Source organism: Notolabrus celidotus, chromosome 1 (genome assembly GCF_009762535.1).
Source record: "Notolabrus celidotus isolate fNotCel1 chromosome 1, fNotCel1.pri, whole genome shotgun sequence".
In the NCBI taxonomy this organism is placed as follows: Eukaryota; Metazoa; Chordata; class Actinopteri; order Labriformes; family Labridae; genus Notolabrus; species Notolabrus celidotus.
In genome coordinates, this window is record NC_048272.1 from 19,160,874 (window position 1) to 19,188,859 (window position 27,986).

The following is a 27,986-nucleotide window of genomic DNA, read 5'->3' on the forward strand; positions in this document are numbered from 1 at the left end:
ATATTTTCACAAAATATTTTGTTATTTCTGTCTCAGTTATTGATCATATTTTATTGTTTGTCTTTTGAGTTCACATTATGTCACATATGTCTCTAAGTTGTCTATCCTGTTTGATTGTGTGGACTATATAAAGCTTTGGATGGCAGAGAATTACCTTCAGGTGAATTCAGATAAAACTGAAGTTTTTATCTCAGCTCCTGACCGTGTTGTTCCAAAGGTGAAGAGAAGTTTTTGTCCTCTGCTGTTAAACCTGCCCCACGCAATCTAGGGGTCCAAATGGGCCAGGCCCTTAGCCTGGACCAGCATGTGAATAGTTTGGTTCGTTCTTTTTTTTTATCACTTAAGAAATATGCCAATCTCAGAACTTTTGCGTCCACAGCTGAGCTGGAAATGATTATTCATGCTTTTGTGTCATCTCGCCTGGATTATTGTAATTCTCTCTTTACATGTCTTATCAGTGCATCCCTGAACCGCCTGCAAGTGGTCCAAATTGCTGCTGCTAAGCTGTTGACCAAATCATCTAGGAGATCTCATGTTACACCGATCCTCATTTCTTTGCACTGGCTTCCAGTTAAATGTAGGTTTCAGTTTAAAATTCTTGTTGTTGTGTACAGAGTGCACAATGGTCGGGCTCCAGTCTATATTAGGGAGCTGCTGAAGCCTTATAACTCCAGCAGGACTCTGAGGTCCTCTGATCAGGGTTTATTGGTTGTGCCTCGTACCAGGTTTAAAACTAAAGGGGAAGGTTGTTGGTCCTAAACTCTGGAACATTCTCCTTCTGGAACTGAGAACTGTGGACACTGTTGACAAGTTTAAAAAGCAGTTGAAGACCTATCTGTTTAAACTTGCCTTGGTTTAATCTGTCTGTTTTTATGTCATTTGCAATCTCTGTTTTGCCTTTTAATGTTGTTGTTTTTTTATTGTTGTAAAGCACATTGTGACCTCTGTCCTTGAGAGGTGCTCTAAAAATAAATCTTACTAACTTACTAACTAACTAACTCACTCACTCACTCACTCACTTACTCACTTACTTACTTACTTTGACATATTCTTCCATGTATCTATTATAAACATTACGGTAAAGACCTAATGTGATGACGTAGCAGCGCACCTCCAGTTTGGAAGGACACCAGCCGGCCGAGGAGGCACCAGCAAGGACAGGCCGACCAGACTGGCTCCTCCAGCCGCAGCGGCAGACGCTCACTCTCGGTCCTGCAGATCATTGAACCCCTGGTGTATTACGGTGTCTGTAGAGGTGATCCTTGCTGGTAGGATTCTTATTTCTTATCAATCAGGTAAAAAAGAAATATGCGTAATGGTGTAAGAGAGGCATTTTGAAAGAAGAGGTTTATGTTTAAATTGTCAGTGTCGCATGAACTCAGTCACCCCTGCCTGGGAAAGACGAGCATTGCCTGCCTTGCTCAGATGCGGTTTGAAAATATAGTGATTTTATCCAAGTGTGTTTTTTTCACCAGACTAGATGATGTGGCAGCTTCTTTTCTCTTCATCCTTTGCTCCTCTGGTTGCATCCATCTATCTTACCAAGGGAACATAAAGCCACATAAAGAGTGGTTTTACAGGAAGCCCAAAAAATGTGTGAGCATGGTTCTGTTCTCTAAGTATGCTTCATTTCTTTGTTTCAGGTCACACAGTATAATGCTCTTCTGAGAAATTAAAGGGAGCTGGTTTAAACTCCAACATGTCAAGTCCTCAGATGGACAATGGCTCAGCAAACTCAGTGGAAGCCAAGAAATCAGACTTAAGGATGAATGAGAAGAAGTGCTGTAAGTAAAGTCTGAGCTCCCACATAATTAGATCTGAACTCTTCGCTCATGCTTCACTGCTTTAATGTTCTCCAGGTGCACTGCTGGTAACATGACACTGGGTATGTGCTCACCTGGGACTGTACCGCTCATTTCCTTAATGTCCCCACCTGAAAAAGTCTAATGCTAAAAAGCGCAACACTTTCTGTGTTTCACTCTCAAGAAGAAGATTTCCTTTATCTCCCTTGGTGTTTCTTATTCTCGAGATCCTCTATTTAACCTCTGTCCACTGATGATATTTGCGTCTGAAGAGACTCTTTATTTTCGTCTAGTCCACACATGACCTACATGTTAGATCATCTTAATCCTGCAAAGACTGCTAGAAAAAGCATGTTTTATGCAGCATTTCCATTGCTGATATTAAAATACTAAATTCATAGTGTTTTGAATTTCTGACCTTTCTGCAGCACTTTAATTTTCTTTAGTTATGCAGGTGATACAGTGGCTCTTAAGGTCAAAACACAGCAATATTAAAGATAAATAGCAATAAGAATTCAGGGGAAAAAAATGGTGGGAAAAAAAAGTTCCTAAAACAAAATATTTCACAATTTCAAATATCACACAAAATCAAACATAATATTGCAAAAACAAAATATTATTTAATAAAAATCTAAACAACTTAAATTAAAATATCATTTCCAAACACCAAGCATTTCAGTTTCATAAACAACTGAGTGTGTTTTGTAAAATGTTAGTGTTTTCTTATGTGACATATTTTTCTTGTGCAGGCTCACAGATGTCTAGGGTCTTAGAATATTACCATAAAGCTGTGGGTTCCTTTATTGCTCTTAACATGTGTATATATGTCTCCTGTGTAGCCTGGGCCTCCTACATGACCAACTCTCCAACGGTGATCGTGATGATCGGCCTGCCTGCAAGAGGGAAGACCTACATGTCAAAGAAACTCACAAGATACCTCAACTGGATCGGAGTCCCAACTAAAGGTAGTGCAAGAAATGCAGGAGGCTTTTATTTAAGCTTTCTTTTGATCTCTTTTAAAGATTAACTAATGCATAACTGTAAATTTAATGACTCAAACTAATGAAACAAACAGAGAAGCACACAAAAAAGCATACAAATCCAAATGTCACAGGAAATCAGGAGAGTTACAATATAATGGGTGTTTTCTTACCTGTAATCTGTTCCATATGGGGTTAATAAACTCAATAATTTCTTTCAGAATAAATCTGTTTTGAGTGCCTTTTAATGTAGGAATAGTGACTTATTTAAGAGCACAAACTTCACATTTCAACTGTGGCCATCTTGTCTTGAGATTTCTTTGCAACAACAACAACAGTACAAAATAAAAATTAGTTCAACCGCACATTTCAGGAACAAGTTATAAAGTGTTTACAACCAAAAAAAAAGAAAATTGTGAAGAAAAATAAGGCTAATAGCTCAGAAAGTCCAAGACACTAGGATGTGGTCTGCACGCTGTAGTGTCACACTTTAAAGTCACTGTGAGGAGCTTTTAAGTTGTGTTGATACTAGTGACCCCTCTGGACAAAACCGGTAGGGTTTTGTTATGGAATACTGATTTTCTTTGTAATGCTACTTTTCTTTGTTCAAGCCATCTTCTCACAGGATGCAGAGTGATGAGGTAAAGTATTTATTTACAGCTACGCTACGTCAAATTATAAGCTGATACGTAACAACGGCTAAACTTTGTAAACTCTGATTTATTACCGTTAGTTAGCTTACAAAAGGTGAACAGACATAGTGGTTTACCCAAGCGGCAAACTCTGGCCGCTAGAATTGAAGTCAATGCGGAAGTGTTAAAAACTGCAGTTCTTTGATTGTCTGCTTGAGGCTGGCTCTGGAGGTACCAGAAACCACATACACCAAACATTTGAAAAAGCTGATCTTTACAGCAGAAATAAACACGTTTACAGCCGGGTACAAAAAACGTGTGTAGTCTGGATAGCTGATTTCTCGATCGGCACACGCTGTAGGGGGTTGAATTTTTTCACGAGTTCAGCATTTTCAATATGGCTCCCACCGACTATTGGCCTCAAAACAGCGCTTCAGTAACAGATGGGTGACGTCACGGATACTGCGTCCATTATTTATACAGTCTATGGGTTTAATGCTACCGTCATAGCCCTGGTGTCCCAATACATATCTAAATAACATAAATATGCTCACAGTTTGACTCTTAAGTCCTCAAAGAGCAGTGAAGCATTCACACTCCAGCACAAACGTTAAATCCTGTTCATAGCCAGTTAGCTCCTTCAGATAGCAGAACCCTGCTTGTAGAGTTTTTCAATACTTAACTAGAATCAGTCAGTATCAGCCATGAGGACAGAACATTATGTCAAAAATAAATGATCCAAAGAAAAAAGGAAACCTCTTTTTAGCTAACTTACTTCTCTGCTGCAAAACTTTACCAGCAGAGCTCTAAATAGAGACACGTCAGGTTGAGTGCCGAGTATCCATCTGGCTTTTTTTTTGCAAATTAAGGCACTTAAATTCAGTGTGAAGAAGTATTCATTCTTGTTGCTGACAATCTCATTTTACTCAGTATATGAGTGAGACTGCTTCAAAACCATTAAAAACTCCTCACAGTGCCTTTAATTATAGTATAAAATCACTATGATGTATTTACAGACCCTTTTATTGCCTTCAAATACTTTCCAATGATTGAAATGTTCTGATGTGCTGCAACTTCAACCTCACATGACAAACGTGTGTACTGTGGGTCAGAGTTTCCTAGAATAGGAGACTATATTTAGCATAGGTTGAGTCTTAATAGTTGTAAATACTCACTAACCTGCATCTCTCCTATGAATGACAATGAGAGCGTATTGTTAATAGATTTTGTATCTATTGCAGTGTTTAACTTGGGTGTGTACCGCAGAGAGGCCGTCAGAGCTTATAAGTCCTACGATTTCTTCCGTCACGACAATGAGGAGGCCATGAAAATACGGAAGTAAGTTCCACATCCACAGATATGATCCACTGAGTGCTCTTGCGCAGTCATTACAGAGGGATTCACGTATTATCCTACACTTAATAACATTAAGGCAGGCTGAAGCATCTCTGCTGTCTGAGTGTAACATTTCCCTGAGTCAACATCGGGCTGTTTGATATTCTGCAGCCTCCACTGCTGCATCAGTGACTAAGCTGTTTCTGGGCCAACAGTCGATACTCAGGAGTGTCCAGCACACTGTTCATACCACCTTAAACTGCCACTAATCTCTGTTTGATGTGCACACACAGGCACACTGTTTAATGAAGTCACAGCTGAGCTCAAACAGCTTCTCGTTAATATTCAGATTAGCTGTCAATCACTGTTAATTATCCAAAAGAAGCTAATAAAGAACATGACCGTCTCTTCCCTCATTCTCGTATCTCAGTCAGAGTAATTCAAACAAGCTTCATGTGCTCCTTGGCTCTCATGAAAATGTGACAAGTGCTTCACAGCATCCCCATGCTGAAATGTGACCCAGATATTAAACAAGCTGCTGCTGTCACTCTTGAGCCCTCCTGGGTGCTGCATGAGTATCCAACGTGAGGCAAACTGCAGCTGTAAGTAAATCTGTGAAGTTGGGTGGTTAGAAATAGTTTACATTTTATGAAACATAACTTTTGGATGAGTGTTATCTTTTGACCAACACAGCACTAGATTCTTACAAGTCTTGATGATCCCATTGACTTCAAGCCATAGTCTGCCATTTGAGGGATAACCTCTAGGAAATACCTTGTGCTTTGTCTTCTCATTGGCTTACTGGTGTGCCTACTCAATTCAACTCAACTCAACTCAACTCAACTCAACTCAACTTTATTTATATAGCACCTTTCATACGTATAAACATGCAACCCCAAGTGCTTCACAAAATAACAGAGAGACAGAAGATGGTGATGAACGGCAATGGTAAAATTATAAAAGGCATGATTATAAATAATATATTTTAAAGTAAAATAAAATCAATACAGTAAAATTAATAAAATAAGTAAGAGTGGAAAGAAAAGTAAAAAATAAGGTAGCGTTAACAATATCAGATGAATACAAGAAATAAATAGATAAATAAATAATTAAATTAGATAAATAAATGTTAAAGCAATGATTATAATAATGCAGTCCAGGACTAAAAATAAATTACTCACAATTAAAAGCTAGATTAAAAAGGTAACTCTTGAGTTTACTTTTTAAAACTGTTTACTTTTAAAATCTTACATATTTTTATAACCAGTGTTGTCTCCCCCTGCTGGCCATTAGAAAGGATGCAGGTTTAATGAACTTCAGCATGGGCCTTAGTTTTGAGCAAGTGATAGCCTCCAGTGTTAAAATATGAAGTGTATGCGAAAGTATTTAAAACTGCAGTTCATCGAGCATCCGCTTGAGGCTGGCTGCAGAAACACCAGAAACCACATACACACCAATTCAAAGAAGACGATTTTTACAGCAGAAATAAACATGTTTACAGCCTGGTTCAAAAAACAGTTTAGGTCTGAGTAGCTAGTTTCTCTCTCTGCACACACTGTACGGGGTTGGAATTTTTTCATAACTTGTTATTTTTGAAGATATTAAACTTACGAGTTTTGCCCATATAAGAGCATGGCTTATTTTATTGACAGGCGGGCACCCTGTAGCTGTTAGCGAAAAGGCTAAATGCCCGCCTCTTTACCTCACACTAGCTTGACAGATGTTAGGTTGAGTTCAGCATTTCCAATATGGCACCTGCCAACGAACGGCTTCAAAACAGCGTATCAGAAACAGATCAGTGACATCACGGATACTACGTCCATTTATTATACAGACAATAGTTTTGAGGCACTTACCCACATTACACACTTGTCAGCTTATCATTTTAATAACTCAGGCACACCATCTAAAATTGTCATGGTTTCTACAGATAAGACCCCTCATCAACAATCAACATTTTTCTGACACTTAGCCAAAAGCTGCTACTAATGTGCATTTTTAGGAATAAAATGTTTATACCTACCTTTTAAGTTGGACCAGCAAGATACAGAATTTTGACAGATTTAACATTAGCAGAAAAAGGAAGGAATATTGGATAAGGACTCTGGGATTGAGTTTCATGTGAAAGAAAAAGGTTGGCACTGCCCACTTAGATTTACTACACTGGATCCTCATTTGTTCCTTCTGAATCTCCTGACTTCCTTAGACAAACATTCAGCAACAGCCAGCTTCTCCTACTAAAATTAAATGCATTTATTTCAATATTTTAAGCCCAGACCTCCCACTGTTAGGCAGCGATATGGAGAGATATTTAAGCTTTGCTGAGGGAGCTCTTGAGCTCAGACTAGAAGGGGAATGAGATGGTTTTTGATTAGCCACAGGAGAAATGTTAAACTTCTAACCTAGCAACCATGAATATCCCTAATGTGAAAGAGCTAAAAATAAGACATAAACCTGTTTTTAGATTGTCAGACTACACCAGAAAATTACTGAGTCATGCTTTATGATTTGACACTTCATGCATGCATGTCGTTTCAACGAGAGTAGTGCTGTTACAAACATGCAAAGTCCATTCAGCTGTTCTGGATTTTTGTTAATTAGAGCTGTCTTAATGTTGTATCTTTTACAGACAGTGTGCTCTTGTAGCTCTTCAGGATGTGAATGCATATCTGACAATTGAAGGAGGTCAAATCGCGGTGAGTCCATCTGTCACTTTGTCCTCTGTGTCTCCCTGCTGGCTAATATCCAAAAGATTTAAAATATCCAGAACAAGAACACATCTGGCACTGGGACAACTTAATCCTGAACTGTCCTAGTAACATTTCATCATAATACACCCACACAGACATGAGAAATATTTGTCTTTGTCTGTTCCCTTCTTAGGTTTTTGATGCAACAAACACGACAAGAGAACGCCGAGACCTCATTTTAGGCTTTGTGAAGGAGAATGGATTCAAGGTACTTTTAGAAAAGATTTGACATATGTTCTGTGATTGTTGTTTCCTTCTTCAAATTAATGGAAGTTCAACATAAAAAAGTTATTGCGCAGCTCCTTGACTTAGCACATGACTTGTAACTGTAGTGGAGCAGGATCTGGACACAAATGGATCATTAAATTAATTCTTAAACCTTAAGATTGAATGTGTAGTAAAGCTTCAAATTAAAATTGAATTGGATTCAACTTTTTTCAGTGTTTTAACTATCCAGTAAATAATTTACCAATAATGTAACTGAGCTAAATAACAGTTAGCAGTAACTTGAAGCTTATCACACGTATAAGAGTAGGAAACAGAAAATATTATTCTCAATGAAAAGGTCCAGTTTCACCAAGAGGTTTCATTTTTCACTTTTGTTCTGTGCTTTAAGATGAAGTTTTGAATTAGTCATATTTTACTGAGCTAGCTAGAAAACAGCAGTAACAGTTAGCAGCAGCTACACTTAGGACCAGTCAGCAGTTACTCTAATAAAGTCAAAGCTCCCATTAAATAGAGACAGTTTTACCAAACAACTTTTAAAGAGATGTGTTTTTTTTTTTACTTTATTGATACAGCATATACTTAACTAATCATGTAATCAAACTAACTAGCAAACAACAGCTACAGTTGGCAGTTTGTTTCACAGAGCAGTTGATGGACATTAGATGCGAAACCAGGAAATATTTTTCCCATAAAAAATATCCAGTTTTAGCAATATTCTATTAATAAAATTGGGCCTGTTTATTTCAGCTTTAATCAGAGCTTGTATGATGAAGTACTCAACCAACCATATGTTACTGAGCTAACAATCAAACAGGAGCTACAGTTATCAGCAATCAGGAGTTACTTCAGGATTGTCGCAGAGTATCAGAGGGAGAACCAGAGAATTACTTATGACCCACCAAAATCCAGTTAAATCAATCATCTTTAAGTATTATAATGTTTAAACTTTTTTTTCAGTGCAGTTATTCAGTTAAGAATCAATTTATCACATGTAACTAAGCAAGCTAGCTAGCTAACAAAAACATACAGTATTTCCCCCCCAAAAAAAGATTTTTTTTTTTTTTTTCAATGTTTTTAGTGCTTAAATAATGCTTAGAATCATCATGCAATCAATCATGTCATGCACAGGTATAACTGAGCTAAGTAGCAAACAGCCGCTACAGTTAGCATCAGACTCTAACAGAGCTGATTTACATCAAATAAAAAAAACTGAAAACATTTTATCCTTTAAAAGAATAGAGTTTTAATTCATCTGTCAATAAGGTTGATTTTTCTTTTAATATGGAGCAGTCATTCATCCTCATTCATCCCCATCAACCTGAAGCACACTATTCTTGCAAATATACACTGAACAAAATACAATGCCAATCCTTTACTCTTGCTGCATCTAACACCACACGCAACATGAATACTTCATCAAGTGCAAATACTCTGATCAAATGCATATGCAACACAACTCTCAGGTCTGCTGCCATCTTTATTTTTTACCACCTATACAGTTTTTTCAGTAATGCACAAGAATCAAGCACAATGGCAATATGTGCAAAGAGGAAATGGAAAACATACATGTACACAGTGCAGGATTCAAATATTGATAGGCACTGAAATGCACTTCACTTGAGATGTTAATAATACTTGAAATTTATTTGGATAAGAAGCAGTCAAATATCTTTACTAACAAGAAAACTCTACAGGAACTCTTGACCTCTAATGAGGAAACTGGCTGACAGGGTCTCGTGGCATTAGAGCTGAGGACAGCTTTAGGAAGCTTTTATTAAATGTTGACCCTCTGCCCTCTTTCCGACAGGTGTTCTTCGTGGAGTCAGTGTGTGACGACCCAGAGGTCATTGCTGCCAATATTCTGGTATGAACTTATGTCACCAGCTGTGACTTCCTGTCTGGGTCAGACCTGTTATCTATTAATATTCACAGTATCTGCAAGTGTTATGCAAGAACTTTTACTCTTCCTCACACACAGTCTGAATGTCTGAATACCTGTGACAGGAAGTGAAAGTGTCAAGTCCGGACTATCCTGAGAGCCACAGAGAGAGGGTGATGGACGACTTTCTGAAACGAATTGAATGCTACAAGGTCACTTATCAACCGCTAGATCCTGATGATTACGACAAGTAAGAACGGAGCAACTCTGACTGCTAATGTTCATGCATGTCTTTACTACTGCTTTCTACTGTAATATTTATCATTTTAAAGATTATGTTGTACTTTTCAGAGCATAAATCCTCTCATCTTTTTGAAGCTTTGATATGTTTTGCTTTAGTTGACTCAAGGCCTGTACTGTACTGTACTGTACTCACTTCATACTGCACTGTATGAAGTGAGTTCAACATACCCAGAGCATCTTTTGATTATCTAGCGCCACTAATCCTGAAAAAGGAGATCGTGCAACATGGTCGACTTATCAACCTGATAATTCAACCCCGAGATTTTATGATCACATTCGCATAAAAGGGAAGAGACAGTCTAGCTGCAGACCTCCACAGTCAGGCCCCGACCTCTGCAGAACTCCTCAGTGAAGCAACTCAACAGTCAAGGCTGGAAACACACGCTAAAAGTTTCAAAATAAAATTGTGCCAAACTTCCGGTTTAACATTTCAGTCAATTTTTTTACTCACTAACGTTAATTTAACTATTTTAAAATGAAACATGCATCGTACTGGTGTCACATTCAGTTGTTTGATTAAAGTCTAAAATAATTGAAACCTTGAAAAATGAACAAATTTAAGTTTTTAACATAAATAATTGATTCTTCGCTGTTTTGGATATTTAAGAATAGACACCTACCGTTGTCTCTAGGCGTTATCACTACTACAAATTATACCGTTTTCGGACCTGACTATGGAGGTGCTTTCTTTGGGAGGTCTGCAGAGGTAGGGGCCTGACTGTGGAGGTAGGAAAGGAAGGTGTTAGCGGTATATGACCAATTACAAACCTGAAGAAGTCTTCCAGGAACAGGTCATCATATTTTACAGCAAACTACGATATCAGAGTAACATAGAGAAGTTAAACACATAATCCAGACTGCAAATGTAGGAGGGACAGCTGGAAGAACAAAGGATCACAGACTGTGTGAATGTGCAAAGTACGGCTTTTGATATCACTTTAACATCACTGTATGATAGATCTTAACATAATAACACACATTTATCCTTTCAAGTTGTTGCCCAGGTGAACTCGAGGCATGTTTGACAGGTTTAGATGTTTTATCTGCAGCGCTGATGCGATCAAACAGAGCTGAAAGAAATGATTATGAAAGCGTAATTTAAGCGGCCAGTATGCTTACTTTAATGTCTTATGAATACAGCAACTTCAAGGCTTCAGTGTTTTTATAAGTCTTAGTTTGAGGATGATATTAGAAGAACATCATGAATACATTTCATATGGAAAACACAGGGTGAAGATAAAGTGTCTCTTATAATCAGCTCACAGACTTCCATGATCAAGAGTCGGATTTTTCTAAAGGTGCTGGTTCTTTTACAAACTGATCTCTAATCCAGAACTCAGTAAGTTTGGTGTGCAGGATAAGTTAACATGGGGATGGTGTAGTCGTGCTTCATATTACAGCCCTCTGGTCTTTCTTAAGAATGAACCTCTGCGTCTTCATCAGGTTGCGAATCTTAATTAGAAAAAAAACTTAATTAGAATCAAAAACAGGTCCTTCTTTCTCCTACCTTCACAATAAAATGTGACTGATATTATTTCAGCAGAATTGAGGTTGTTTTTTGTGGAGATACATTTGCAGTTCCTAAATCAAACACTAGAGGGCGACGGTAAACAACAGTTGGATTTCTCTAAACTCTCACCTGCAGGGACCTTTCCCTCATCAAGGTGATGAACGTGGGCCGGCGTTTCCTGGTGAACCGAGTGCAGGACTACATCCAGAGTAAGATCGTCTACTACCTCATGAACATCCACGTCCACTCTCACTCCATCTACCTGTGTCGGCATGGAGAGAGCAACCACAACGTCGAGGGCCGCATTGGAGGAGACTCTGAGCTCTCTCCTCGAGGGAAACAGGTACGATCACCTGTGGTGTGTTTCTTCATTCTCGTCTTATGAACTGTGAAGCCTTTATCTTCTGCAAACCCAGTTTCACACCTCTCACAGGGAGGACTCAGGCTCAGTCATGACCTTTATCACATTTAATTGACTCAATTTCCTGTTTTAGATTGGAAGAGTATGAACAGGCAGAATAATTGGAGACCTCTCTTTCTGTCTCTTGCTCACTCCAGTTCTCTCACGCCCTGAGAGATTTCATCGAGCAGCACACACTCTCAGACCTGAAGGTTTGGACTAGCCAGCTGAGGAGAACCATCCAGACCGCCGAGGAGCTCGGTGTTCCTTACGAACAGTGGAAGATACTCAACGAGATCGATGCTGTCAGTACCTTTTGGTGAACTACAACTTATTCAGATTGTACAATTTATTCATGTATTTATGTAAAGAGAATGAAGGAGATGCAGATCAGATCGACAAAAGCTACATTTTGAAAAAATTCTGATATGATATACAAAGAGGGGGATTACTGACGGAGGGTCACAAGTCAAAATGAAAAGAATGCTTCTGTGCAGAGGTTAGAAATGAAGAGATGGAAAGGTAGTCAGTAGTTGGAGAGGAGTCTGTCTGCAGGCTGCAAGAGACAGGCTGAAAGTGAAATAGTCGAGAGGACGGAACATGCAGCTGTCCAAATCACACAAACAGGAGTATGATTACACATGATTCTTTATGAGGACAATAAGACCTTGTGCTGGTCTTACTACTTTTTAAATTGTCTATTCAAATGCATATATAATGATTTCAAACTGCAGTCTCTGTGTGGACAATATTGTGACGTTAAAATCAAGTTGTGTCTTTTTTAATAATTGTGTGCAGTGGAATGTTTTCACCTTTTTCTACCTGATCCTCTGACATTAAGATAAATCCTTCATTATCCTCGTCCAGGGTGTGTGTGAGGAGATGACGTATGAGATGATCCAGAACACGTTTCCAGAGGAGTTTGCTTTGAGGGACCAGGACAAATACCACTACCGCTATCCTGGAGGAGAGGTGAGCCGACGTCCTTTTCTGTCCCACCGTTACTTTTCTGTCTATCACATCACTGCCTTTATCACAGACAATGTTTATACATGTCACAGTAATCAGTTCAAGGATGGATAACTTAATTTAGCTGGATGCTGACTCACTGCTACTGCTGTTAGATTCTTACTGTGGCGCTTTAACAGAAGAGAGCTATCGTTAATTTTAGTGACACATCATTCCTGCAGCCACAAAATCAAAATGTCTTGTGTCCCCTGCAGCACTTTTGAGAATGAGTTGTCTTTGTTACAAGGTTTTGACCAATCAGAATCAAGTATTTAACACAGCCTGATAATCAGTCTCTTTTTCGTTTCCTCCAGTCTTACCAGGACCTCGTTCAGCGTTTGGAGCCGGTCATCATGGAGTTAGAGAGACAAGGGAACGTGCTGGTCATCTGTCACCAGGCTGTGATGCGCTGTCTGCTAGCTTACTTCCTGGATAAGAGTGCAGGTCTGGTTTAAAAACAGATGCACACAAACATTCACAGTAAATTAATATTTACTCTTTACAACAGCAGATGACAAAGTGTTGTCTCTTCTTCATCCCACAGATGATCTCCCCTACATGAAATGTCCGCTCCACACAATCCTGAAGCTGACACCTGTTGCATATGGTACATTTTTGCTACTATCGTTCACTGTGATATTATTATTATTTCCCCATAATATACAGTCAATTCAGATGTGTTCTGCTTTCTCTTAGGTTGTAAAGTGGAGATGTTTTATCTAAACGTGGAGGCGGTAAACACACATCGAGACCGGCCTCTCGTAAGTCGCTCTGAATCCAGCTGAAGAGCCACATTTTGATCTAAATGTGTGTTCAGCATAGTGTCATTATAACCTGAGCCCGTTCCTTTGAGCAAACTATTGTCTTATTACAAAGACATAATTCATATTTAACATCCAATCTGGAGTCTAATGAGCTCTTTGTCTTGTTTGTTGTGTCTGCGAGTAGCAATCAGACTTCCTCCCCCTGAATGAGAGGCTTTGCTTCCTTCTTATGTCCCTGCTCTGCTTTTGTCCCTCTTGTCTCCTGACTTGATTTTTCCAGCTACTTTTGGCTGTGAGCTGATGAATGTCGTTCAGTTGTTAATTTGGTAATAATTTACCCTCATGGAGGTAATGGCTGTTAATGCTACCTTGCTTGGCCGAACTGATCATCACCGTCTCTCTGGTTGCATCCCTAAAGATAATGCAAGTAGTCAGACTGTCCTGCATCATTCTGCATGCTTATGTTCAGCTGTTAAATCTGAAATAATCACTAGACGGCAGCAGATTAGGTTGTAAGTAACGTTACCACCAAATGGTTCAGAAGTGGTCCAGCTGGTTACTGAAAGTCACCTGTAGGGATGTAAGGATGCAATCAATCTACGATTCGATTATAATCCTGATTTTTGGTTCACGATACGATTCACTCACAATTCTCAAACGTTTTTCAAGAACACTGGATTGAACTCAAAACTAAAATAATTATTGTTTTATTTCAATACTCAGATGTGGACAGTTGCAATATATATTTTTTCTCTTATATTCATTTGTAAACAAAGTAATCATTTTTCATTTTTAAGGTGAGTTGTAACTCAAATAAAACCACTGCACATTTTTTTCAACACCTTGCAAAAAACTAAAAATGAGCATACAAAAATACTTTGTTGGAAAATTTCCGAACAATTATAAAGAAATGGAAAGTGAATGATTCCCAAATAAATATTAAAACAAATTAGGTAAATCTCTTTAAATAAACAAAAGTGCAGTTTATTTTCCTGGTTTGGAATTTACATGTTTTTCTTCAGGAATATCAGGGAAAGCCAAATTGCTGGCGTACCTCAGACTGTAAACACAAAGGTGCATCCTGAACTGCTCGGTCTTCACCTGCTGCCGCCATGTCTGTTACGCTCAACTCAGCAAGTGACAATAGGGCAGCGCAAGATACTTAATGATGTTGAACAAGCAGAGTGAAATGCAGGTAGCACCTTCTACTGTTTGAAAAGGATATCCAGATACAAATTTTGTTGAATCGATTTTAATCCACCCTTATTTGTATCGATTTTTTACCGTCTTGTGATATATCCTTACATCTCTAGTCACCTGTGCAGAAAGTGACGGAGCATCCATCCCCAGGGTGTCTCCTGTAACTTTAGCTCTTTCATTCTTTCTGCACAGCGAGTGTTTTGTTGTTGTCTCATTTGTTGTCATGCTGTCGCTCCTTTAATGACAGGAATGTAGCTAAGACAAAAAGGTGTCCTTCCCCAAACAACGACAGTCATCGTTGATTGCCGTGCTCCTCTCTGGTAATTATCATATGCCAATTTAGTGGACATCATCTCACCCAGGCTTCTGCTACATCCATTTTGCAGCTGGCCTCACAGTGTTTGAATAAAGTTAGATGACTGGCCTTGTGTGTGTGTTCTGGTGAACAGATGTGGTTCTATCATTAACCAGGCTCCAGCTGTCTTAACTCTGTGGATCCATGCTGAGAGGACAGCGAGTCTGCTTGTCTGTCTGGTCAGGTGTCCCCCTGGGTGTTGTACCTTCCCGTCACATTTCCCATAACATTTGCGGTATTTCATCTCCTACCAGGGTCAAATCCCGAAGGACTCTGCTCTCATACACCGGCGGAATAGTTACACCCCCTTGTCCAGTCACAACCAGGTCAAGCGTCCCAGACTCTACAGCGCGGGCAACCAACCCTGGCTCCCGCTCGCCCCCACGCCATCAGCTCTGATGCCAGAGGAGCGGCAAAGCCAAGTTAGTGTCAGAGTCACAGGCTCCCCCTCTCTGAATCCGTCACTGTCGGGTGTAAATCAATCACCTCCCTTCATAGTTGTAACCCTCTGTGTGGCATCCCCTCGTGCCAGTGTGGATCCTGTTGATAATTTAGTGTTTTGTGTTGAAAAATCACACACATAGAATCCATCTCTGCCTGTCTACCTCTTTACCTGTCCTCCTCCCTCTCGTAGGGCATGTGTGATCTTGTCTTCTGTTGATGTTGTGCATATATCTGTTACCAAATCAGATGTCTGTCTTGCATGACTTCTGCTTCATCTCTGGCTTGAATATGCAGAACGGCATGCCTGATTTTAACAGAGGAAACTCCTCATGAGTTAACCTTTAAGGAAAAACATAAGACACAAACATCCAAGACATGTTAAGCAAATGATTGGCATTATAACCTCCATGACATGAGAGCTGGAAACACTTTTTAAAATGCCATTTGAGAAGATTTGTCCGAAATAAACATTGAGAAAATTAACACAAATTTGAATCGTAAACAAAAAGAGAAATGTAAAATGCATATTCATATTTATATTTGTACATGTTGTTGGTATGTGTTGGCCTTGCCTTATGGGGTATGTTGCTTCAGTCCTTCTCCACATTTCTATCTCTGTCCCTCTCTCTCTCTTTCTCTCCCCACTCTCTTCAACCCGTCTTACAGCCTCGGATAGGAAGCGGTTGTCTGTGAGTATTCTGGAGACACATGTTCATGTATTCAGCCCTTCATCTTCTACCCCGTTGACTTCACTTCATGTCACCGTCACCCCATGTCACTATGTTTTCACAGTGTTGTAAACTTTCTGGTTTTACTCTTTCGGTTTCTCTAACCTTTCATCACTTTGACACATTTTATTGAAACGAAAGCTGCCGAAGGCTTCTGTCTGATGTCTGCGGCCTTATCAGGAACACTTTATCACACACTGATTGGGTTCAATAAACGGCTTCAACGACTGACTTTTTTATAACAGTGTTTATAAAGTACCTACATCGGAAAAATGATTAGTTATATTTATATGGAATATTTGAGGAATAAGTCTATTTGAGTTTTGTGATTTCAGAAAGTCATGCTTTTATTCAAATGTGAAGAAGTCTCAACCAATGTGGTTGTTTTCCCACGCTTTACTTGATGATCTAATTTCCCAAACACAAACTTGAGACTCGTGGGTCCACTGGGAGGCTATTACTTTCTTCAAAAATGATTTACTGCTTTAAGGAACTAATTTGTGAATGTCTGTGACATTTCTCTTGAAGGAGTCCCTGTGTGAAGGAATCGACTTTGACAGCCCCGAAGAAACTAGTGGCTGTGTCCGCTTCTGAGTGAAGATGAGAGACTCTTTTCTTCACGGCACGGTGTGGGCACAAAGTACTGAGTTCAGGCTCAAATGAAAACATGGGACTTCTTGATGAGATGGTCGAGGTGACATCAAAGAACGCTATCTTTTTGAAAGCGAGGTCATTTACCGGTCATATCTATCATAACCTCTGTGTCTAGCTGTACTCTGCATGCTCAGGCTTTGAACTGGAATCCTTATCAATATTATCATGAACTGAACTGCATGTGCACCAAAACAATCAGTCAGTCCAGAGTCATACTGTGCTTCAAAACTGGCAACTAAACCTAATCTTCAGTAGTACAAATGCTTTACTGAACTTCAATCATGGTAGAATTTGCTCCTCTGAATGTAAGACGTTATGCATCACTTTGATGAAAACCAATCAGAACTAATGCACATAGATCTTAGTGTAAAGTAGATGCTGTACAAAATACTTTTATAATCTATTATCTGCAGTATGTGTGTTTGTAATTCTTCTCAATAAACTGTCACTTTTTATTTGTTAGTTTATTGATTTGGTTTGGATTCAAGAGATTATCCTCTCAGGTTCTGAGGGGGATTTGTTCTCCAGTTTTGAATGCAGGTTATGTCTCATGTGTTGTTACAATAATGTTCACTTTGCTCGACAAACTGTATACTCTGAGTAGAGACATTAGACAACTTTTCTGCAGTATCACAAACATAATACATAAATCAGGCGTTATCTGTACAAAACACAAATCCTTTTTTTGCCTGTTTGTCACGAGAAAGGGTATTGTGTGACAAAAGCATTAAATGTTAGTCATTTCTTTGTTCACATGTTTCTTCGCTCCTCACATCAGTGTTTTCTGAGAGATAAAACCTTTATATTTTGTTTAACAATAGACTGAGGTACAAGTTCCGTCCCCTGTAAAGTTTGACTGTTGATAAGTTATTGCCCTGCTCAAAGCAGCCGACTCGTGCCTTTTCAGCAGACGATGAAAGAGACTTTTGAAGTGACATGTTTTTTTTCTTTTTTACAAATGAAGGAGACACTTGAGCCTCAACCACATGTGGAACGAAGGGATCTAAATCTGTTATTTTTTTAGTTGTGACCATCATGTATTTGTTCCTTGATAAATGCACAAATAAAAGTGTTAAAAACTAAATAATCAAATAATGAAAGTCTGCTTTGCTGAATTTATTTTTGGCTTCGTAATTTGAGCATGGACTAAATCAAGGTAGCTACAGATTAAGATTGGTATAGAAGTGAAGGGATGTGGTTACTGTAACTTGTACTGTCGCTAGTAGTAGTAGTAGTAGTAGTAGTGTTTAATAATTTGCGTAACATAGTACCGACACTTTCAATAAAGCATTAGTAATGTATCAAGTGATGACTGAAATGGCCCTGGCAGAAGCATAATGCTTATTTAAATAATGAGCATTTAAACTGCTTTGTGAACATTTTTTTTGTAAACCAAAGTGAATCACAAGTTTTTAAATGGTATCATTCCACAATGTAACCCCAACAACAGAAAAACATCTAATTTTAATACATTATTAAACTTACAGACACCTCTCAAATTATATTGACTTGAAGTTCTTCAAGCTAGGATTTTAATCATAGATTTTATACAGTCTATGGCTAGGATTCTCTCTTCTGCAAAAGCGCCTGGAAGATTTATATCCAGCTATTAGGTTATTTACGGTGGACGTCGGCAGTGCGTCATGTCATCATAAAGACGTAACGTGACGCTCTACACATCCCTCACTCACTGGTTGTTTATTGTTTGAGGCAGGGCTGCAGTCAAACAGCAGGTAAGAGAGCGAAAACACTTCTCACGACTCCACATAAACTTAGTTATGTGTCGATTTATCAAAGTAAACACTGTACAGAATTAACCAAAGTTCACTCGGATATGAAACGTGTTTTAAAGAGTGCTCAGTGGACGGGAAGTTAACGGGTTAGCATGCTAACGTTAGCAGATGAGACATGATAATGTAAACGTTGTTTGTGTTTGAGTTTGATGTGAATGTGTTTTGTTCAGAATAACTTTTAGAAGCTTCCTAACTCTGGATAGACTCAAAAGACAAGCGGCTCCACGTAATGTTGTCTTTTATTGCTGTGGCAGGGAGTCACTAGCTTAGTCCACTATCTGCATGTTGTGTTGAGTAAAGTCAACGATGCCTGGCAGAACAAAGAGCTTAAAACAAAGCTGCGGACATGTGTTTCACTCTGCTGCTCATCAGCACTTTCATTGTCAGGAGGAGGACTTTGACAAAACCAGGTCCATATCGTAGGGACCAGTAGATGTAGGACAACTACAACCATCCAGGCCAGGCTGATGGAGAACATGTGACGATACATTAAAGTCACGATTCATATCGTGTTGCGATGCAGGATTAACGAAACGATTTCTTCACGACACAGTTGTCTAGACTAGATTAGGATGAATGAATAGGATTCCCCTTATATGAATCATGTGACTGTAATAAGGATTTTAATTTTAAGTATTCTCCCTGAACGATCTTTGGAAATGTTAATTATCAATTATTGATTAATATTTTTTTTTAAATTGGACGTTTTCCATATATTTTTCCCCTGAATCTAATTTTCCTTGTGACTAGAGATGGAAGAATACACTCCAGATGTTTTCTTTAACAAAAAGTAGATTTCTATATATTAAACATGTTAAACTATTTAAAGGAAATAACTTTTAAAAATATTAAAAATAGATTTTAAAAGAATTTAACATTTATAGCACTCACTAGGTAATGTTAAACCGAAAAAAAAAAATTGTAGCCTGTGTTCCCGGCATTGGAGCACATTTATTATATCCACTTTGTGTCAAATCATGGAGGTTTTCATTCACGTTTCTGAAATGTCTTTCAGTCTTCATAGACTGTTTTTGTCTTCTCACCCTGAGTCAAAACAAGATGTTACGTTCTCATCTTCAAAATCTTAATCTGCTGCCATCATGTCGCCTTCATCCAGCTACAGATGAAGAGATGATATTGAAGAAGTTTATGATGTTCAATAAGAAGAGCCAAAAATCTTTATCTCTTGAACTTACCAATTTGAATAGACTGTGCCAAAATCTTATTATATTTATGGTATCGTTACTTTCCCACAATCAAATCAAATGAGAGTTAGTCGAGTTTCAAGCAGGTTTAAACAACAATCATAACCTATGCTGAGGTACATTTCATTTCCACCTCGAGCAGTGAACATTTCAAGGATGAATGACACTTTATACAAGCACACCAGGAAGTGAAACAGAACATGAGAGGTTAAATTATACATCTGACTTAACTCTCACAAAGAAACAAGTCAAGGATTGTTACCAGACATAATAACTATAATAACTTTAATTGTATAGCACCTTTTTAAAAACAAATGTTTACAAAGTTCTTTGACAAAAAAAGCGTGGCAGGATTCGGACGACAAAATAAACATTTGACAGACAGAGAGGAGTGAAACAATAAGTCATTGTTAAAGAGGGTTTTCAATAGTTGCATAGATAAATAATTAAATAAAAGCATTAAAGGACAATAAGAAGGTTTTAAGAAGATTATGACATCACATTGGAGAAAATAGAAAAGGATAAATTAAGAAAATTAAAATAATACATTCAAAGAGAAAATAAATAATAAAACAATAGATAATTAAAAATAATTAAAACAATTAATTAGTTGGATAAAAATTACAAATAATGAACAATAGAAATAAAAAGCGGTTAAAAGGATGAATTCACATAAAAGTACGTCGGTAAAAATGGGTCTTAAGAGGAGATTTAAAAGATGTCCCTGACTCTGTGAGCCTTATCTCCTCGGGGGGGTTGTTCCAGAATCGAGGGGCCCTGATGGAGAAACGTGATCCCCATTTGGATTTGAGCCTCGACTTTTGAACGACCAAAAGTGCCTCAAATGAGTCAATCTATTTCTTTAAAGTACATGTCTCCCTTAAGAAACCTCATGACAAGCGAGGCCACCTTACATCTCTGGTGGCAGCTCATACAAACATACTGTGTAGGCAGTTGCTTGGAAGCAGGACAGATCTGATTTCTGGTGAAACAAACTGATCAGTTCCTGAGCTGATTGATTTGAGGCAGCGTCTGAAGCTTCTCAGTTACAGGAATCACTCAGAAATAAACTCGACTCCAAGTTTTGAGTGTTTTAATGACTTAAAACCAACAAACAAGCTTCAGAGAAACACAGTAGAAGAATTCTAAAATGATGAATTGATAAATGCGAGTAAGGCTTCTATAAAAAGAGTTTATAAAAAATTCTTTCATTCTCAAAATGACCAGAATAAATCCTTTAACTGAAACGCTGTTACATGTCTTTGCAGGCAGGATGTTGCGGCTTCGCTGTAAGACCAAAAATGGGAGCCACATCATGCAGGGCCTGACTCACCAGTCCTGTGTGCAGGAGCTGAAGACCAAGGTGGAGGAGCTGACTGGGATCCCTTGTGACGTGCAGAAAATTATGGTCGGTTATCCACCGTCAAGCCTTGATCTTCGAAACGGAGACGCTCATCTCAAGGACTACCCCATCAAATCAGGTTTGTTTGGCAACATTGTGTGTGTTGTGTAATCAAGAAGCACTTTGTAGGAAGTTGGCTTCTCTGTTTCTTAGATTTAGTTTCATCCACAGACATGTAGTGACTCACATCCAAACAGAGCTCTGCCAGCTTCTCTGGTGCAGTCACCCGCTGACGGTCGTCTGAGTAGTTGCATTTGAATGCTTAGTTTGTGGGCGCTAGCCTGAAGCTTAAACTCAAATTCTGTGATATTGTGATTCAGTTCGGCACAAAGTGAATGTTTGTTTTGACTTGTCAGCTGAGACGTCTGAGTTCTTTAAAGGGAAATGGGACATTCAAAGCAGAGTGGTTATTTTCCATCACAGTGGAGGCAGGAAGACGCTCAGATGACTGAACTGCAGCGTCAAATAGCATGTGATTTAAAAAAGTGTTAATTTCTGACCTTAGGCATGACAAGGCAAGTTTATTTATAACGCACCATTCATACAAAGAGCAGTTCAAAGTGCATTACAGAGTTAAAAAGAAAAAACAAAACAGTGACAACCAATGAAAACATACAGCAAACACTTAAAACATTTAAATGTTGTATGCGGCCAGTTATGTTTGATCTCTCTCTCTCTCTCTCTCTCTCTCTCTCTCTCTCTCTCTCTCTCTCTCTCTCTCTCTCTCTCTCTCTCTCTCTCTCTCCCTCTCTCTCTCTCTCCCTCTCTCTCTCTCCCCTTAACTTGCAGAGTCTTACTGTCCCACCGGACACAGAATCACAACTGACCTTGTCTTAACTGAAATTAACCTTTAGTCATTTTATTCATCTCAGCTACACAGCAGCAAAAACAGCTCCTCATAATGAATTACAAACCAACATACAGAAGAGAAACAAATTGGTCATTCATTTGGCAGATGTCAACACAAAAGTAACAAGTCAAAATGAATGTCTTAATATTTCCTGTACCTCGTGATAATATGATGTACATCCACACATATATGAATGTACACATGCACATTTAATAAAAACAAAACATCATCTGAATGATCACTTATGTTATCAGGGATTATGTGTTTTGATGCATCAAATACAAGGAAAGGGTAAAGAAGACAATTAGAATTATTTCACTTATCAAAGAAGCAGCTCTACCTTCATCCAGATTCACCAATTTTATCAATCTGTTTTCTTGTTCAATACCTCAGGTGTGTTTTTTTCATTATGTTTGATGAGAGACATAAAGATATTTTTTTAACAATAATTTGAAACATCTTTATTAACTTCTTGAGTTATACGCACCGGCTAAGAGTTCCACCCAAGCATGGCTCTGTCCAAAACTGTTCTCTGTAAGGTGCCCGACAGCCCAACATCTAATAGATCTAACATCAGCTTTATTCCATTACGCCATACCTCGTCAGAAAATAACCAACTTAAAATATGACATTAAACAAACATAAGCATTAAAACATAAAATATTTTAAAATATAAATTCAAGAAAGAAAGAAAGTAAATTTAGTTAAAATATTTCATTAAAACCTTTGTTAAAATAAATTAAAATAAAATCCTTAAAGGTTATTTAAAAAAAGGTGTTATTTCTGACCTTGATTTCATCGACATTAACATGTTAACACTTAATGAATGTTAATTACTTTTTTTTCACATGTTTGAACATTTTCCTCAAGCTGTAGAAGATGTCTGCTGACTAAATTGAGGCATTTAAAAAAAATTGCAACAACATTATTTAACAATTCCTTTTTTAAAGTTAAATTTTTGGGCTTTTACACCTTTATTGACGGAGGGAGAGAGAGGACAGTGGATAGAGCAGGAAACTGGTAGAGAGTGGGGGAATGACATGTGGAAAGGGAGCCGCAGGCTGGAATCGAACCTGGGCTGCCTGCTACATGGGCGCGCAACTTAGGCCGAGTCTGCACCCTATTTAACAATTCAGAAGTTACTAACAGGATATTTTTTTTCCCCTCTTTCTGTTGATCAAACTCTTACCAGGCTGAACTGTGTTGTGTCTCGTGTGTCATCCTCTGCAGGAGACACGCTCATTGTTGAAGAAGAAAAGAACAAGCCAAAGCCTCAAGATCATCCCACTGTGACTAAAGCGCCACGCCTCGAAGCCTCACCTGTGCTGGCACGTCGAGTCGTTCCGGCGGACAACTCCTGCCTCTTCACCAGTGTGTATTACGTGGTGGAAGGGGGCGTGTACGAACCAACGTGTGCCCCTGAGATGCGAGGCCTCATCGCGCAGATCGTGTCCAGCGACCCCACGGCGTACTCCGAGGCGGTGCTGGGAAAGACCAACGAGGAGTACTGCACGTGGATACGGCGTGACGACACCTGGGGGGGAGCCATCGAGGTGTCCATCCTGTCAAAGTTTTACCAGTGTGAGATCTGCGTGGTGGACACTCAGACGGTGCGAGTGGATCGATTCGGGGAGGACGCCGGGTACCACAAACGCGTGCTTCTAATCTATGACGGCATCCACTACGACCCTCTCCAGAAAGAAACGCCCGGCTCAGATGTCCCGCCGCAGACTATCTTCTCCACCACGGACGACGTGATCCTGGCGCTGGCACTGGAGCTCGCAGACGAGGCCCGCCGGAAGCGCCAGTTCACGGACGTTAACCGCTTTGCGCTGCGCTGCATGGTGTGCCAGATGGGGCTTGTCGGACAGAAGGAAGCCCGTGAACACGCCAAGGAGACAGGCCACACCAACTTTGGCGAAGTGTGAGCATCACTTCGTCTTCTCTCTCTCACAAATACAACCACCACCAACCCTGTGCCCCACATGTGGCGACTCTGTTGGTCTTTCTGTCAATCTGCTTGTGTGATCCTCTACCTCACATTGTCCAGCGACATCTACAGAGAATCTGCAGACACTAGCCGGTTCAGTATTACTTATCAAACTGCTGTTATTTCTCAAAGTCAGAAACACTACTGCAGAGCTCCGATGTCGTAGACGCATCATTTCAGTCTGTCAGGGATGGTTTTATTCGTGTATGACAGGGTTCAGTAAAAAGTGCAAATAATTCTTAGAGCTTGTTTTAATCCGTTCTGACTCCTTTTAGTCTCGTTTGTATCTCTAATGAACCAATTAATAACTCTAGGATTGTGTGAAATAATTCAGTCGATGCAAATCTTAGTGATGTGCTAACGAAAACTCACAAAACACTAAGATTACTCATCCAGCGTTGGCTGTCCGACGATAAATATCTCCTATGTCAGTGTTTCACATCACATTGTGGTAGTTTTTAACAGTAATCACCGAAAGGGAGGTCTGTTTTTCTTCAGTGGGGTTGTATGAAGTGCTTCTCGATTGAAAGTGTATCACCCACAGGGGATCCAGATCAGCTCAGGAACAAACCGGCTGGAGAACTGGAACAGAAGTTAGTCTATCAAGGAAATCATTCAGGGCTTTACTTTGTCGTCAGAAAGCCGACATGATTAACATTTTATGTTATTTTAACCCTTGGCCCTTAACTCTCTGCCTTTAAATTCCCCTTTGTTAAAGACTGTGGCGCTCCATGTCCAATGAAGCTAAGATTACCTGCCTTAAATACAACCTCTAGAAAATTACAAAACATCAGAGGATGTATGCCATGTGAAGTTTTACAGACAGTTACCACAGTTTTCTTCAATCATAATTTTCTTTGGGGGGGGCTTTTTGACTTTATTTCATTGTACAGCTGAAGAGAGACAGGAAGTGTGGGGAGTAGAGAGAGTCACTCCTTACATACTCTGGAACAGCAGGTGGCAGTATGCATCTTTAAACATGTAGAAAATGTTACACGTTTTCTACCCGAGTAGCTTTTGGTGTTCAAAACAGAAGCAAGTGGAAAAGTGCAAAAAACTTGTAAAAATAAAACTCTTTCGCCCCAGTTTAAAAAGACAGATAAAACTGGTTTGTAAATGACTGTTTGAAAATACACGTAAGAGGAGAGAGGATGCTAACCTGGAGAGCAGAGAGATCCCAAACTACCTGTAGGTGCGGATTTATACATTTCGAGCTGATCCGTCTGTTGACAATCACTTCATACAACCCCACTTGAAAAAATAACAACTATCCCTTTAAGTCTGACGCATTTAGCTGGAGAATCGCTGATTTTTAACATGCAGCTGCTTTATTTAGTGTTCTTACTGTTTTGCATAAAGTTTGCATTGAAGAGGGATCAATGTTGAATATTAATCAGCAGTAAAAACCTTAAATGTGAAACACTGCAGGGTCATTTTTAGACTCATTGTGGAGTACAAAGGCTGCCTTGGTGTTGCTCCATTGTGTGCACACATTTCTCTAAAGTGTAATAACTTTAAGATGGCAGCCTGAGGAGACCGATGTGTATATTTACTGATGACTGACTGAACATAGGTGTTATAAGTCTACCTGCTGTCAAGCTTTCAAAACAACCACTAAGAATTATTTGCTCTCTGAAAAGATTCACTGTTGTCTTAAACGCAGCACACACACACAGTCTGACTGTTATCCATCACGTTGGTTATGTAGCATGTTTATTTTGTATTATTTCCGTTATTAGACAGAAACTCTTCCAACACTGCAAACTGAACGTCTCTTTGACTGTCGATGTCTGAGATAGATTCTTCTTTAGATGATTAAATGTGGTTTTTGTTACATCTGTGAATTTACCAAGAAGCGGCTCGGATTGAAAATTGAGGTTATGCATTTTTAAATATTATGTTACTAATAGTGATCCAAACTTCTTCTCTTTATTACTTGATTTTTCTCTTTTTTTATGTTGCTTCATGTTTTATTAGCGGGTTAATTTTAAATGAGACATAAAACGGTGCTGAAAACATTTTACTAAATTGTAGCTTGTTTTGCTCATTTCCACTGAAAAATAAGGTTTCAGGTGTTTAATTTTTGATTCTGGTGTGTGCATTTTAACTGCATCATGCATTTTCTTTCCATTTCATATTTCTGAATATTTTTTAGAATCATGCGAGGCGCGTTTCAGGTCATAGGTCGTGTTAAAGCGCAGTGGACTGAAGAAAGCTGTGAGAGAAACTCACTTTTCAGGTTTGTACATTAATGTTTTGCTCGTCAGTATTACGCCTTTCCTCTTTTGTTTCTACAGCACAAAGAAAGTTAGGGTGTTTGATCAGTATCAAGGCAGGAGGTCATTTAATTTAAATTTGGTGCATGTCGTCCAACAATGCCTTGTTACACTAAGTGTTGCACAACTGGAGCATGTTCTCACGTTTTCAGGCTTCTTCTGAACTCTGAGGGTGAAGCATGCACTTCTGTTAAACCATGGTGATGATTTCTCTTATTTGAAGCTCGGGTTATTTTAAGGCTTCGTGTTGTGAATAACTTTTTTTGAATTGAACATATCTGCGATTCTGCGTTGGCCATATTGGTACTGAGTTTTTGCCAAATGAACCTGAGAGTAGACGGCTTTACTGGGTTTCTTTTAGTTTGATGATCTGGATTCAGATTCTGAGACGGTGTTTCTTTGTTTGAATGTGAATTATTTTAATATTTTCCTCCTCATCTGTTACTTTAGCTACTTTCTTTTTTTAACAGTGATTATGGATTAACAGCTTGCATAAAGGTGAAACTAAGAAATGGCTTTGTTGTATTTACCAAGTTCTCATGGCTCTTCAAGGACAATAACTGATGAATGTTGCACACAAAGCACTACAGAATAACTGGATTTACTTGATTTTTTCAGTGTTGTGTCACAAATAAAAGTTATCGACAAAGCTTTTCTGTGTGAGTGTTTCTCCCTCATCACTCTGCTTTCTAAGATAAACGGAACAGTCGGTGTGATCAATGTGCCCCAATTAACCACCTCTTCTAAACTTTACTGACAAATCCAGGCCAGTGGAAATAAACCTGCGTTGCTTAAACAACACTATATGTGTGCCATGGTAGTGGGATTACTCTACCTATGTGTTATTTTAAGATCGTCTGTCCCTCTTAATAGGATCTAAGATTTGTTTACTGGCTGTTTGACCAACCAGCCAACTCTGCCAATAAAAGGAGGCCTTTTACACTTCACCCTTTCACTTCAACTAAACGCCCTCTGTCTTTTGGCTTTGAATGTTAATGTTGAAGTCATACTATAACGTTTAGAAACATAATGGACTGAGTTCTGAGATGCCAACCAGTAAGCCTTTTGTATGACGAACTATGTGTCAATACGTCTTTATTTACTTTCATTCAATAAGTGGAAAACATACCGTTGACTTCCTGCTTTCAGACTCTCAGTAGAACAAATGTATGCTTCTTTCTAAGTAAATTGGAAATGTGGTTTTGAGACTGTTGAATAAGCAGAGTATGTATATGAGGAATGTTAAGTTTCTGAAACTTCTAGCACCAAGTTATTGATTAATTGAGACCATGGTTTTCACATCAATAGACAGTGAAAATGATAACTTTTGCAGCAGAAATATGTCATGAGTAAGACCTACTATAATTCAGGCTCTTGCAAGATCTCTGAAAGGTAAAAAAAATATTTTAGAATGACTTCTGAGAAAAAGACATTAACATTTGACTTAAAAAAAAAGACATACTAACCTATGAATTTAAAAAAAGACCATCTAACCTAT

At 38.8% G+C, this 27,986-nt stretch overlaps 2 protein-coding genes across 10 annotated transcripts; both read left to right on the top strand.

Moving 5' to 3' along the window:
* Positions 1-1,125: 1,125 nt before the first annotated feature.
* pfkfb2b (6-phosphofructo-2-kinase/fructose-2,6-biphosphatase 2b) lies at positions 1,126-17,427 on the top strand. Of its 8 annotated transcripts, XM_034680175.1 has the most exons (17): positions 1,126-1,268; positions 1,644-1,784; positions 2,642-2,767; positions 4,656-4,752; positions 7,379-7,445; positions 7,633-7,707; positions 9,535-9,591; positions 9,732-9,856; positions 11,555-11,762; positions 11,978-12,124; positions 12,687-12,791; positions 13,142-13,271; positions 13,372-13,434; positions 13,524-13,588; positions 15,401-15,568; positions 16,257-16,279; positions 16,847-17,427. In XM_034680175.1, the coding sequence occupies exons 2-17, from the start codon at positions 1,700-1,702 to the stop codon at positions 16,914-16,916; spliced, it is 1,611 nt and encodes a 536-aa protein (XP_034536066.1). In that variant the 5' UTR covers positions 1,126-1,268; positions 1,644-1,699; the 3' UTR covers positions 16,917-17,427. The 8 variants fall into 8 exon arrangements, with proteins under 8 accessions (XP_034536066.1, XP_034536140.1, XP_034536212.1 ...); XM_034680249.1 differs by lacking the exon at positions 16,257-16,279; XM_034680321.1 differs by lacking the exon at positions 15,401-15,568.
* Positions 17,428-18,576: 1,149 nt separating this feature from the next.
* On the top strand, positions 18,577-27,138 carry yod1 (YOD1 deubiquitinase). 2 transcript variants are annotated; one of them, XM_034679967.1, is made up of 3 exons: positions 18,577-18,705; positions 21,239-21,451; positions 23,453-27,138. In XM_034679967.1, the coding sequence occupies exons 2-3, from the start codon at positions 21,244-21,246 to the stop codon at positions 24,148-24,150; spliced, it is 906 nt and encodes a 301-aa protein (XP_034535858.1). In that variant the 5' UTR covers positions 18,577-18,705; positions 21,239-21,243; the 3' UTR covers positions 24,151-27,138. The 2 variants fall into 2 exon arrangements, with proteins under 2 accessions (XP_034535858.1, XP_034535866.1); XM_034679975.1 differs by lacking the exon at positions 18,577-18,705 and adding an exon at positions 18,731-18,851.
* The last annotated feature ends 848 nt before the right edge of the window (positions 27,139-27,986 follow it).

What these genes read in the sequence shown, in the direction of transcription:
- pfkfb2b (XM_034680017.1), top strand. Translation starts at nt 1,700, where the DNA reads ATGTCAAGTCCTCAGATGGACAATGGCTCAGCAAACTCAGTGGAAGCC. An exon ending in TCATTGCTGCCAATATTCTG is followed by an intron (nt 9,592 to 9,731) that starts GTATGAACTTAT and finishes TACCTGTGACAG; the next exon opens with GAAGTGAAAGTGTCAAGTCC. An exon ending in TACTCAACGAGATCGATGCT is followed by an intron (nt 12,125 to 12,686) that starts GTCAGTACCTTT and finishes ATCCTCGTCCAG; the next exon opens with GGTGTGTGTGAGGAGATGAC.
- yod1 (XM_034679967.1), top strand. Translation starts at nt 21,244, where the DNA reads ATGTTGCGGCTTCGCTGTAAGACCAAAAATGGGAGCCACATCATGCAG. An exon ending in GGACTACCCCATCAAATCAG is followed by an intron (nt 21,452 to 23,452) that starts GTTTGTTTGGCA and finishes CATCCTCTGCAG; the next exon opens with GAGACACGCTCATTGTTGAA.